At 37.5% G+C, this 15,077-nt stretch overlaps 1 protein-coding gene across 1 annotated transcript in view; it reads right to left on the bottom strand.

Moving 5' to 3' along the window:
• EXT2 (exostosin glycosyltransferase 2) overlaps positions 1-15,077 on the bottom strand; it is a 72,713-nt gene that overhangs the window by 13,609 nt on the left and 44,027 nt on the right. The window contains exon 10 of the mRNA XM_030240143.2: positions 4,181-4,347. Within this exon, the coding sequence (XP_030096003.1) occupies positions 4,181-4,347 (167 nt within the window). The remainder of the gene's footprint in view (positions 1-4,180; positions 4,348-15,077) is intronic.

The raw sequence follows: 15,077 nt of genomic DNA, 5'->3' as shown, positions 1-15,077 counted from the left end.
TTTGTTTCCAAGTCAAGTTCCCAAGTGACATAAAGAGCATAGCTAAAACACCCTCCAGCCTCATCTCTCCAGAGCTCTTTCTGCCTCACAGCCTCAACTATTTAGTGCAAATTGCTGTGCCATCAGAACAGCATACTCTCCATGTAGCCAGAAGGACAGGGAAGCATTTCCTTCTACAAAATATTCTCAAACATTTATGCATTAAATTCAGTAGACTATATTAAGTCACATGAAATTTCAACAGTTTAATGAACAGAAAAATAGTCAGCATTTCAAAGCTACCATGACATTTTAAGAATGAAACACTGATTATTCTCTACAAATGAAAACAAACTCAAACCATCGTACTCCTTCTGCCTTCCAGAGCCCCATCCACTCTCAATTCTTTCCCAGTCCTCAAAGGAATGGCTTGTGCTATTACTAAAAAAATAAAGTAAAATGTAAACACAGAGTCCATTAAAAGATGCAAGATGCTTTGCACACGCACATTTTGTAAAATATCATCAGTTTGAAGAAGAGCTTTGAATGTGGCGAGCAGTGAAGAATTCTTTTGTTAAGCAGAGTTATAGTACTTGCCCTACAAAGGAATGCTAAAGACTAAACTTTTAAAGTCAAAATGAGCAAGGAAGAATTCCTCTGAAGAAGGCATTCCAACTTCATGAAAATTTTGGCCTAGCAAAATATGCAATTCAACACAGAATAGATTTTTTTAAAGAGTGCCAGAGACATGAAGCACTGAAAAACAATTCTGAGACAGAATAAGATCATCTACCAATGGAAGGCCCAAAGTTTTCAACTGAGTAAATGCAAACTTAGCAATGCACCAAATGGTAGATTTTATGAACGAAAAACATAAACTCAGAGCAGTAATACCCATTTAGACTATTTCTAGAATTGCTCTAATAAAAATATTTTGTCTCTGTAAGGACAAAGTGCTACATAAGCATGGGATAAGAAATTACTTATTGCGATGACATCTGCCTCAAGGCCAGCTGCGAATGCCACAATGCTTGATTTCAGTCATCTATTCAAACACCAAACACTTCAGAGGTGGCCAACGGTTCTGATTTAACTTTTTAAGATTATGATAATCTAAATACTTTCTCAATTTCTTGGGTCTCTCTAAAACTCTCTCTGTGAACAACGAAGTTCAGTAAGTGGGAAAAAATTATCTAGACGTAAGATTTTTTTGCAGTATTCCAAGTCATGTAACTTAAAAGAACTACTTTTTTTAAAGTCAGAATGTCATGAGTATTCTTCTGCTACCTTAATACAGCAGCACACAGGGACTATTTTTCTGCTTGCTCCAATAGATTTATGCAAGGTCATAAATCACTGTACCATAATAGTTCACTTTTAACAAGTAAAAAATGTCTGACACTTTGAGTGTTACTATATTTTTTTATGGCTGAAAGTGTACAGAGATCAAAGTTTTCTGATTTTTTTTTTTAGGCTTGCTCTATACATTCAGAGAAGTGTGTGACAGAGGGGGTTTTGCCACATGTTTAAATGCAAAGTCTCAAGGATGTCTGGAGAGAAAAGAAAATTACTGAATGTCACGTTTCCAGCCCTTCATATGACCAAAGCAGAAGCAGACCTACTTTTAAAAGAAAACTTTCTAGTAACCTTATATGCTGCTACTGTTCCCTCTGGATTCCCCTGCAAATGAGTCAAGAGTTTGAGAGATACTTTTCTGGTAACACACATAAACAGATAAATAAATTATCACAGGCTGAGGACAATTTAAACATCTGGGGGCCAGCTCAGGCCTGTCAAGCAAGTCACAGACACTCAAGGACAGGAAAGATCAATCTTCAGCCCCTGATTTCTGTGCCAGAGAGCAGGAGTTACATCATCTACTCCCTACCCGAGGAAAACTGTGTATTCCTAGAATAATTTGCTCTGCTTCTGTATTCAAAGACATTTCTATTCATTTAATTTACTGAGGGAGTGGGGGGGGGTGAAGTCAAACTCAAAATACAAGGATTCAAATTACTCAAAGGTTTGTCTCAACTATCTTCTCAATACAGCACTTTAATTTTCCATCAATGTTCTTGTGAGGTAAGCTGACTTCCCAGAATTAAGATTTAAAATAAAATGCAAAAAACTGCAAAATAGTTTCCAGTCTGCTAAACTAAACAATCTCATGTCCAAACAGTTACATTCACACAAGAATATAAGGACTGTTACTCAGATAGTCCCTGCAACCAAGGCACATGGCCAGAAGGCCAATAAATGAGCCAGCACAATCAAACTGCTGGACCTGTTGGACTTAATCCTAGGAGAGGAACAGTTGCGGGTCCTGATTATTCCCTAGCTGCACTGACTACAAGGGAACTCACATCAAATTTTCTTTGCCCTATGTTTTTTTTTCATGAGGATAACTCCTTTCTGTGGGAGTGACCAGATTCAATATATGTTATGATACAGACATTGTCTATTGAGGGTGTTAAAATTAACAGCTCAGACACACAAAAACCAAGGTTCTGTTTCACGTGACTTCTGGCTGACACAGCCGGAACTCAGCTACAGTTTGAATCTTTGCTTCAAAGCCCTTCAAGCCGGCTCTGCAAATAGCAGAACTACTTACACAGTCACTTAGGTGACTTTGGTAAGTCACTCCTTACTCTTAGGCACAGCTTTATGAAAATGGAAGTCAAATTGCAAATGGAGCAAGGATTTATGCACCATGCACCTTATGGATCTGCTATCTTTCATCCTATCACATCACTCTCAAAACTCATAGTTTCAGGCACCAACACAGGCAAAAGTAAGTCATCTTGCAGAACTGCCAGCACTTGATTGCTCTGCTGTTGCAGTACAATGCTTAAAACATTCAGTGTAGACAACAAAGTATAGAGAAGGTCTGTGTAGCCAAAATCCCCTTCCTTCAGTTGTCTTCTCTTCCTTCCATCTTTCACACTTCATGTATTAACTCACTACTCTTAACCTGGCAAGGAAAGTATTTCCTTTCTGGAGACACACATGATAGATGAAACCTCTGTCTCCACTACTTAACGTCTTTGTTATTACTTCAGCATACCTACATCATCACAAGACCTTTCTGGAGTCCAAAAGCTTGTTACTTGCTAACAGTCTCTTTTACTCCAGAGGGAGAAGGAGCAGTATTTCACCCCACATGCACATACATTAAAGAAATATGTCCAACATATTTTTTTAAAATATCATCTTATATTAACTGCATTTAAGATTGCTAAAATTTGGACAACTATCACATGTCACTAGCTTTCTCCATCTTAGAGAAGTTTCCATAATTTCATTCAACTTCAGTAACAGTTTCATGTTCTAGCTCTCACTTAGGAAGCCCAGTGTTGTTTTGCAGTTGATAATGCACGTACAGGTGTGACTAAATAATTCAAAGCTTTCTTAAAATATGGTATTACATTTCCTAATGTTTCTGATTTGTTTACAAATACAGTAACTTTGTCTGAAATACACACATATAACAGTAATGATTATGGACTGTGGACTTAGATTATGGACTGTTATACACTCAAATACAAATGGAAGACAAAAAATTAGCTAATTCAAAACATAGCTTTGGAAGGAAGACAACAGTGTTGCTTCAAGTGTACTTTTAACAAACAATTCAAGTCCCTATGGAGACTGTCACTTCTTTGCACTCCCATGGGTAACTGATTTGGACAAGCTCTCTTTTTGTCCATACTCTCATCACAAGAGCAGCTGTTGAAGTTTTGCCATTTGAAGCACATGATCCATGTGTCCCCTCCTTGAAATTCTTCAGTTCTTCCTTTCACTGCACTCCACCTTCCTTCGGCATGTCCCCAAGAGGCCTCCTCTGTTCCCAACACTTAATCTCTGAAACCTTCCTCGCCCATCAAAACATGTTCCCTTGGCTAGAATTTCTGATTTATCTGAAGTTAAGAAGAATGCAGCTCAGTCTTCAGGCTGCATCCCCCGCACTTATTCCACTACAACATTTTCTGGAGTCTCTTGGCACTCCTGTGCCAGTTACTGAAAACCTCTTACATGGCAGGTTTTCCAATAAAGAAATGACTATCTGTAAAACTGTTTCAGTCAGCATTCAACTATTATAGTAAAGAGAGGTGCAACAATCTGAATCAACAGTGCTTCCTCCACTTTATATACAATGTTGAAGTGGATGGCCTAGGAGACAGGGAAAAACAAATTCTCTTACCTCATAGCCAAACTGGAGTTCATCTGAGGTTAGCATAATGATATCATCATCAATAGCCAGCACTGCTTCCGTTTCAATCTCATCATAAGGGAAGAAGCGGTTGCTAAGTTTGTTTTCTGCAGTCCTAACAACTTTCAGGGGAACACGAATCTTTGGCCAGAGGGAATCTAGAGAGAAAAATTGAAAGAAATAGAATTCAATGTTATACTTTACTTCTGAATCTTCATTTCTATCTTAGCTGCTTTTTACTCTTTTCTTCTTTGCATCTAAACAAATGCTTCTTAATGGTGAATTTACAGCAATTTCGGTTTGGCAAACATGAGAGCAATGAAGGCAAGAGACAGAAGTTTGGCTGCATTTCCCTCTGCATCTCTCAACAAAGAGCTTCATGGGCAGCTACACAGAAGTTAGCTTGCCCAAAAAAGCAACTTGCAACACTCACAGAGCAAGTGCAGGTATAACACGGTTTAGGACACACCGCATGGAAAGATACTTCACTCAAGGGCAACTAAAATAATTTGGAGCAGCAGTATACAATCACTGACTGCAAATCCAGGTCATAAAGAATTTGATTAAGAATGTTAGTTCTACCAAGGACTGAGAGAAAAAAAAAATATTATATCAGTTAAATGTTTACCACTATTGACTATTGCTAAAGACTAGATTCTGTGTCTCAGCAATTTCTTTCATCTTCAAAGTCCTAAGTTACAGTGATAATTTAAAGCTGGATAAATACAAATGGATTCTAACTTGTGCCCTACAGCATTCTTCCAAGTAGAATAGTGCACTGGAGTACACAAACGTTAAAATTCACACATCAAATGAGGATTTAAATAGCAACAGAACCCCCCCACAGATACAAAACTGAATCACATTCACTCTACTAATTAATACCATGGCAATAATTTCCATTTTTTTCCTATGTGTTTAACATGTAGCACTTTAAGTGTCACATTAACAGTTTCTGTATATATTCAAAAATTTTCAAAACCCTATTCTACTCCTACAAAAGAATAACTATAGGTGTAAATACAGAGCACCAAGCTAAAGGAAATGGAAGCAAGGGCTGAATATTAAAACATTCATTCTAAATGCATATAACCATGCACAGTTTCTAGCACAAAGGTTAACAGTAATCATTGTTACAGTATGATGCATCCCAAAAGCAACTATTATTAAAAATGTATTTTAATTAAAAGCAAGAGAGATGTGGGCAAACTGGAGAGAGTTCAGGAAAGAACCATGAAGGTAATGATGGCACTGGAGCATCTCCCCTACAAAGAAAAGCTGAGACTGCTGTGGCTCTTCAGCCTAGAGAAGAGAAGGCTCAAGGAAGGTCTCACCACTATGAACAAATACCTGAAGGGAAGGTGCAAAGAAAGAAAACTAGGCTCCTTTCACTGGTGGCCAGTGAAAGGACCAGAGGCAAAGGCACAAAGTGAAACACAGGAGGTTCCCTCCAAACATCAGGGGAGACCTTTCCAGAGTGAGTGTGACTGAGCACTAATACAGGTTGCCCAATGATGTAGTAAAATCTCTGCTCTTGAAGATACTGAAAGCCATCTGGAGATGTTCCTGCTTGAGAGAGAGGTTGGACAGTTGATCTCCAGAAGTTCTTTCCAAGCTTAGCCAGTCTCTGATTCTGTTGCAAGTGGAGTCTAGAGGAACTGATACTGGGCCTGAAGGCACTGGAATTTTCATGTCTGAAATACATATAAATTTTCAGTGCAATTTGCAAATGACACAAAGCCTGGAGACATGAAAAACAGTGAGCACAATAAAGTCATACAGAGCTTACTAAACTCTATACGACTGCTTAGCAAAGTAGGTGCATTTGAACAAAAAACACACTGACATATATTTGAGACACAGTTAAACACTAAGAGCAAGGCAACTTTTCCCCTAAAAACAGCTTCTGAAAAGGATTAAAGGGATAGAGTAGACATTTAGTTCTCAGCATGCTGCTGCAGCAGAATGGATTTATATTATTTTTGTATATATAGATGGGTATGTAGTAAGAAGTCAGCGCAGAGGGCAAGACAATTTTACCTGTATGCAGACACAGACAGACAGATGCTAAAATACTGTTTCATTCTGGTGATTTAATATTTCAAACCATGTTAAAACACTAAAAATGGTGCAGAAAGAATCACATGAGTTTTTTGAGGTCAGGAGAAAATGCCTTTTAGTAGAACATGGAGATCAATCTGTTTAGTTTATTTAAAAAATGAACAAAAAGTAGATTTCCTTAATATGTACAGACACCTACACAAGAAGAAAAATTACATGCATCTTCAACAAACTGTAGAAAGACATAACAAAAAACAATGACTGGAATCTAAAGCCAGGAAAATTCAAAGTATAAATAAGGCAGACATTTTAATAGTAACAGTGGTTAACCTCTGGCAAAAGTTTAAAAGGACAGCAATTGGTTCTGTACATCTTGTCTTTCAACAAGACTGGGTATTATTATAGAAGATGCAGTCAAGTTTGAAGTCCCTGGACTGCAAGGAAAGGCAATGTGGTGACTTATGACACACAGGTCAGCCCAGATGGTCTTACTGCACCTTCTGCCTCAAACTCCATGAACAGTAAGATTGTTGACTATCACCAGGATAATAACAGAAAGTTTGAATAAAACTACTAGGACATGGAGAGCAAATATAGAAATTCAGAAAAGGACATAAAGAAATAAGATCCTTGTTTCTGTGTTTTGAGAATGAAAAGTGGAAGTTAAAACAGGTGTCAATGAAAAAAAGCCACTGTAAGGACAAAAATGAAGAGAAGGCCTAACCTAAGAAAATAGTTTAAGTTTTTGAACAACAACATATGATCATATTCTGGAATTGTTCTCAGCAGAGGGATCTGAAGAATGCTGGCTGACAAACACCAAAAATAATGGGATACAATTATGTGCACACACTTCCACTTCCATTATAACCTTGAATCAGGTCTGCCGCCAAGACAGTTCTGCACTCTTTCCACTGTCAGTCTGTGCACTAGGAAGACAGTACCAAAGAGGAGAAGCTGCTTCATTCCCACATGTACAAGTAAAGTTTGCTCTCAGGAAGAAGTGTCCATCCCCATCACCACTGGGCCTCTCAGACTTAACAGCTCACACAACACTCAAAAAACCCACAAATCTGCACACTGCTAAAAGACACCAGAGTCTGAACACTACTTCACTCAGGAAAACAAAGCAATATTTCCAAACCACAGAAAGTCTTCAAAAGTCAGTGTTTCTAGGAGCTGTATTTTAGAAAGGAGGATTGGCAGGCTTGGGTGGCCAAAAAAAAAAAAAAAAAAGAAAGAAAAAAAGAGAAGAAACATGGAGCGATATTTACTGTATTTACTGGCAAAATTTGTATTCAGTATTTGGTTTCCTACCCCAAGGTTTTTCCTCTAAGGTTGAAAACATGTCTGTAAAATCTGCTTTTTTCTGTGTGGTCTTGTAGACTATGGCCTTTATTTGACACGTATGCACGTTCTTGTCCTGTTTTACTCAACCCTTGTCCTTCTACTAGAAGGCCTAAGGCATTAGCTCTAGCACATTTGAGAGCCTTGTGATACTGACCAGTAGTGAGCTGGAAGGATTTGATCCCATTACTGATGGACTCCAAGGGAGTCCCAGTCAGCCACCAGCTGGGGAGATACAGCAAGCTCGTTGGAGCCACTACAGAAATGGATCATTGATTCCAGTTATAGAGTTATGAGCTCATTTTATTCTCAGCATTGTGAGGTCTTTAAAAGCCCTGCATGAATCAAAATCTGAAACGATGATTCCAGTAGGAGACCACTGACATTCCGAAATTTTCAGCTTCCTAGTTATTGTAACCTTAGGAGGCAGTAACATTGAATGACTGGAACTGTTTATTGCAAATTAGGACTCTTGATTTCACTGCTTTCTTACTGGTTTACTGTACAACGTGAAAGTGCCATTTTATAAATGCTAACAGACTTACAGGTACCTCACAAAGACAGATGTCATTGCCTCATAAAGACTACAGACTGTAATGTTTGCAAGCTTCTTAAAGACCTTTGGATAATTGCCTATAATTATCCAAATGCAACCCCAGAATTGGCATAAAATAACTTTAAGCAGCCTGAATGATCCCAAAAATACTGTTACAAGTGTTTCAGTTGCAATCAGAGATGCCACAGGTAGGCATGCACTTGTAAATTTGTATTTATATGTAGCATCAAAGTGTACATTTGATACATGTTATGCATTCATTTATTCAGTCTCTTCTTCTTTTTTTTAGTTTGCTACGTTTTGAAAAAATGACAACCAAATTGCAACAAAGTGCAGGAATATATTGAAACAGAAATTGAAACTGAAAAATCACTAGGATCAAAAAACAATAATTCGGAAAAACAAGCATGTATGTAAGTATTAAACTTCCAGCTCTTCTGAAAAATCAACAACTTGACAGCTTACTAACAGACATGACACTTGCATAAAAAATGGTTAAAGAAGGAAAAATAATGAAAAATGTATGAAAAATGAAGATGTAATCTAATTATAATCAGCACGCATCTCAGATGTCAGCAAATCCTCTTAAATCCACATGATTTACTAAGGTCTTGGAAAGTCTCTCAAAATGACCAGTTCTCAACAACGGGTATGTTACTGTCAAATATTTGTGCTTTGAGAAACATAATATAAAGTTTCTTAATTTAGCCTTACATTAATGAAAAGAAAATATCAGCATTTTGGAGAAACTTTGAATAAGACATTAGGGTACCAGTTACTCTGCAGCATGCAAAATGCACAAGGCTACTCGCTGCCTAGAGGCTGACTTGATACTGGAGGCTGCTGCCCCACAGAGATGGAAGCACATGGAAGATGTTAAAATTGCCTATATTTACTTTAAAGGACCACAAAAGAAAAGTATTTGTATTTGAAGAGCAATCAGAAACAAGGTTTGCCACTTCTGTAATATCAGACTTTGAGTTTTCAGATACTGCTTGGAAAGTTCTGAGAAACTTCAGCACAAGCAAAACATATATGGAGGAAATTCTCAGTTTACAAGACTTTGTTATAACCAAGGTAAAAGCACAGGCTTTATTTTCACAGTAAGACAGACCTTTCATAGAGTATGGCAAACACAAAAGAAGCTAAAGAATCTTACATCATGGCACAAGACCCTTTAGGTGTACAAAAATAAAAATGCATGCTTGGACTGGGGACTACACTTACTTTTTAAAAAATCATTAAGGACTCTGTGATGCAGCAGAAAATAGAAGCAAATTATTGAAATAAAGCTCTCTAGAGTGAGTGCAAGTCTGTGTAGGTAAGGATTCTGAAGAGAATGACAGGTACCTCCTATTGTGTGTCATACTGAAATAATCACGAGAGAAGAGTGAGTAACACTTATACTTGCTCTCTGGTAATGACTCAGGTCACGATTGGAATTATGTGCTATTTAGGACAACTGATTGCTGGAGAAGCCCATAGAAAACAGTGTGTGGTCCTCTCAACACAAAATGACTGGTTTCCCAACTTTGCCCAACACAGCTCCCTCTTCTAATAGGCTTACAGACCCTAGCAACCCATACAAGGCTGTGATTCTGGCCAGCCCACAATTCTACCATTAAGTCCTGCAAGTCCAAATCTCACAGCAAAATTTTCAAGCAGGATTTGAAGATTATTTAAACTGTATGATAAAAAGGTGCCATAGTTACATGACCAGTTAAAACACCCACATATAAAAGACCAGCAAAAAATCCCATCCTCTAATTATGTGTTTCTCAGCTACAACTGCCAGTGAATCACATGAGACAAGTAGATAAGAGAGGGGGGGCAGTCATAAGAAAGAGGCAACTTCATTATAACCTAAAGGAATTATAACCCTCTCACACAAAAAACCTCTCTCACTTTCCATACCTCCCTCAGCCTGTGATCAGATGTTTGTAATGAAAATGTAACTAAGCTTGCACACTGTTCATATATAAAAATGATTTCTTAGTCTGAAATCCAGCTCTGTTTTCAGTACTGAATGAACTGTTACATCATACATAAAAGGGGGATCATTAAAAATAATAGAGCACAATATTTCCATGGAATGTATTATTTCTTTTCAAAGAGAAATGGCACTGTGCCATGGTTTGGGAATGGCACTCCCCAGTTCAGTGCCCCCACCAAGACTCTCCAAACCACACACCTCTCTCGCTCTCTCTCCCTTCCCCCTACCTGCTGCAGGATGGAGAGGAGGAGAATTGGAGGCACAAAAGGCAAAGATCACAAGTTGAGGTAAAAACAACTTACTGGAGACAGCAATGAGACAAAATGATCAGTAGTGGCAACTTACTAACAACAGGCTACAAAGAAAGAAACTATTCACATGGAAAAAAAAACAACAACAGACAATACCAGACAGCTCCTCCCACCAAGTTTTTTCCACCAGAAGGAAGCCCTTCTCCTTGGAAGAGACTCCTTTTCCCTCAAACTGAGTGAGGTAGTACAGAATAGTGAAGTGATACAGACTGCAAAATTGAACCCTATCCCAGGCGGAACCAGGACACACCATCGTGTTAAATAGCACCATTCTCTGTATCCTTGCTTCTGAGAAACTGGGAAGCTAATAACATCTCAAGAAGTCCTTTTGCAGCACAAACATTGTTGTTGATCTTGTCAGCAGACAGATGTGTATTTACAAAGTGAATTACTTGCTCTGTGTACTAATCATCCATTCCCAGTTTCAACACTCAACGCAGGGGAAATGAGAATCAGTACAGCAGCTGTACAGAGCTAACCAATATTCTTGGCACACCCCTTCTAAGTAGTATCAAGTTCAAAAAATAGCAAGTAATACTTGAACGCAGATGATTTCTTTCATTTGCAATTGGAAGCAGCAGGTAAGGATAACGAGGAACTGGAAACACAGCATACACTCCTGATGGCAAGAACTGAATGCCTGTCAGTATTAAAACCAACATTACAAATTTTTAAAAATCCACTTACTGGCTAAAATCACAGCATTTTGATGACTCATACAAAGACATTTGTACAAACATTTTTTTTTCTGCTTTACTGCCTCAATAACAATGGCTAAGAATATCTCATGACTATTGATAATCTGGGTCCAGAATATTAATTCATATAATGCTCTCACTTCCCAAAACTTCTATGGAGTCCATTTGTAAATATAAAAAGGAAAAACCTTTCCAGAAGTTTTGCAAGGTAGACAAAGACTGATAAAAAACTGCAGAAAACCTCTGTAAACATGCTCTGCTTGTTCCTGCAGTTGCACAGAATCCCATACAACATACTCAATTCTCATACCTGAACTTTTGTACAAGCTCTCATCTGATGCTTATTCTAGCTGGTCTATAGTAGTTTGCATGACTGCAGCTAATTGAACATTGCTGGTGAAACCGAATTAATACTTTTTCAGTCTCTAATACTCTAATGGCAAAATTTTGCTGGAGTCTGAAGTTTAAAAAAACTGTCAGAAGCAACATTAGGCATGCTACATCTCCTTATTATCAGAATTCCTTCCATTATGGCTCAGTGAAAAAGTCTGTTCAGAGTTCAAAACAGGTGCTTTCTTCCCACATTAAAGTGTTTATATTGTTCTACAGAAATCAACAGAATTACTCTTTTAAGTTTGGTTCTAGGACACAAGGGCCCAGTTTGTTAAGATGGGTTTGATAGGCTAACTTTCCAGATTTCCCTAGGAAGTAATATTGCAAAAAGTTTGTAATATGCCTTACGGAAGACTAAAATCACCATGAATTAGTTCTCTAGCTAATCAAGGCAAATGGCATTAAGTCCATCATCAAGAAGCCAAATAATTAAAAACTTGCAAGTTAAAAAACCCATTCCTACCAGTGCTGAGTACCAAAGGCACAGTATACAAAAAACCCCCCAAACCTGTCACTGCAGTGGTTTTTATTGATTTGGTTTTAGATAACACTTTCTTAAGGTACAGCAATCCAAAGGATACTCACTTTCTCTAGCCCCAACAGTTTATATCAATGTTGTCCATTAACAGCATCAAATAGAAATACAAATATTATTATTTCAGTAATACCATAAAAAGTTTATAGCAACTTAGCTCCAGGATCCACAATTAAGCAGGAAATACACATTCTTTAAAATGCACTTTTCATTTTTATAAAACAACCTAAGGAAATCAGTCTATCACACAGGATTTCTAGCTTGTTGCATATTTACTAACTGTAACGAATTTTCACATTATTATATGATTTATGTGGTACACAAAGTGATTTTTTCACTTGTCTGAAACAAATGTTGGTGGAAATTTCTATCACAGACTATTTTCTTGAATTTCAGAACTAGCAATTTAGAAAAACCCAAATAAAAGGGAAAAACTTTTTGGCTGATGGAGAAAATAATGATTTCTAGAAAATATTCCCAGCAGCAAGCACTTAGACCACAATGTTTATTTTAATTGATCCAGAGTGAAGGGAAAAAAAAGACTTTTTTCCTGTAGTATTTTAAGGCTTTTCCTATTTTTATTAGTGTTATATACACAGTTAAGGGCCTACTGACATTACTGCTGCATTGATGGGCTTCTTGCATACAATGCACAGAAAATAAGCAAAACTCAGCCAAAGACACAGAGCAGAGATCATGTCCTTAAATTCATTGGGTACTTAAGATAACAAGCTAATTCTATAATGTTTTAAGATTCCAGAGTAGAATCATCACTATATATGATATTTTCTTTCTGCTATTTCACATATAAGATTCAATATTTTTACCATCACAAACGTTGTGTAAACTTCAAACTTTGTTGTCTTTGCACAAGACATCTGTGTTTCTCATAGATTCATCTTGTTTCTTTTCACTGATTCTAAAGAAAACACAGAACTGTGAGTTCAGACTTCCACAGACAGCTCTCAGACATTAAGTTAAAAAAATGATCCTTACAAACTCTTAAGACTAAGGAAAAAACAGTCTTAAAACTACTACTGATATCTAACCTATCCACATACATGTAAGTTCTCCAATTATATATTTTTATACACTGTTTGGTTGAAAACTTTCCAGTCAAGTGCTTAGTTAATCCATTGTCCTCTTACCTGCTTACCTTTTTTATCAGCCAACATAACAAAAGATTTCTGTCACATCAGAGCTGCATCTGCCCTGAGAGGTTTAGGTTTGGAAAGAGTTTGTTTCCAGACACCTTGCACACTCCCCACACTCGTTACCACTGCACAGCAGCTGAAATCAGCTTCAGCCTCTTAGCTGGGATGCTCAGCACTACTGATGGCAGTGACCACCTGTGACTCCATGATCTTAAATTTTGTACAGTTTTTAGAGTATTTCATCTTCAGCCAGTTTTCCTCTTAAGTAGTGAATATCATTACATAAAGGCACTATTGCAACAAATGCATAGCATATTGTTTTGATAATAATGATATTTTCAGTTATAATAATTTTCTGGTGTTGACAGAGGGAAGAATGGAAAGGCCACATGTCACTTGTGTGGCACTTTGCCAGCTGCATCCCAGGAAACCTAAGCCCCATTCTCAATTTAGCACACATACTCACTAAGGAAGGCAATTTGGATGTTCTTCACCCAGCCCTCCCACTTACACATGCAAAACAAAACGAAGACATGAAGAGTTGCAATGACAAAAGCCAAGATCTGCTTCTGTACTGAAACATGTCCCTTACATGGAAAGGACCAAGAAATAAAGCACTTGATGCTCTAGAAGGTTAAGCACCTCTGCTTTAGCACAACCAATTAAAAATGAATAGCCATAAAAGTGCAGATACTACTGTAGGGTAATAAACTAGACTTTATCAGTGACAGTGGTGCACATTACAAACTTCAAACTCATTCCTTGTTCTAATCCATCAGAAACTTCCTGGCTTTAACAGGCTATAAACAGCAGAAGCTTTGAAGTCTGAGGATTAGGATCACTAATAGACAGACTGAACGGGAGACTGGCTGAAGAGTCAAGTGGAATGCCCTGCATGGATCTGGAATAAAACAAGTTCATTTAATCAAACTGACCTCTCTCTAGCCATGGGCCAAGAGATTACAATGATTGTAACAGCAATAAAGGGACATGGGACACTAAAAACAAATAGTTATTTGCTTCAATGCAATGCTTAGGCTAATGCAAGGACAAAACTGCTTATGCTTTCAACTGTGCTCTCAAGTCTACAGGTTGGGCTTATGACTCAGTGGTAATAGAGACAGAAAAAAATTAAACACACTTTGATTTTCAAGATGAATACAGTGATTGAAAAGAAAAGGTCATTTTAATGATCTATTTGCTTCAGCTCTCCTTATCTCAGACTCACTTGAAGGAAACGTGAAAACAATTCACTTGGGTTGAATCCACCCACACTCAGTGATCACATAACTGTATATATCACTAAGATTTTTTGCTTTTAGAAAATAACTGCTTACTGAAAATATTCCTATTGTTATCAATTTATACACAACAATTTTTACTCTAAAGGGTTGCAAAACATTTAAAGTATTACTAAACTTGAGGTATTTAGCCCAGAAGTAATAAAGAACCCTTTTTAAAATAAGCAATAAAGCAACTCTGCTTCCAGCTGTAGCAAGTTGCCAAAATGGCAAATGAGCCAAGTGAATGGTAGCAATAGCTGGGCTCTAAGAAGCTCTTAGGAGATGGTAAATTGAGACAGGTGGTCAGGGATTAATTTCTATGTTGCATCTTGCTGCTATGCAGAATAACTAACCTTGAAGAGTAGAACATAGCAGCAGTGGAAGCCTCTGGAAAGAGAATTACAAAGTGAGGAGTCCTAACAACACACGTCATTTGTGAAGACAGAAGAACCCACAATACAGCATTTCTTTTGAACATGTATTCCTAGAAGGCAACATTACTTGTCCCACAAAATCACCACATTTTCAGATGAGAATCACAAATCCATATGTACAGC

Source organism: Serinus canaria, chromosome 5 (genome assembly GCF_022539315.1).
Source record: "Serinus canaria isolate serCan28SL12 chromosome 5, serCan2020, whole genome shotgun sequence".
NCBI classification, from domain to species: Eukaryota; Metazoa; Chordata; class Aves; order Passeriformes; family Fringillidae; genus Serinus; species Serinus canaria.
This window is presented reverse-complemented; position numbering and strand designations above follow the sequence as displayed.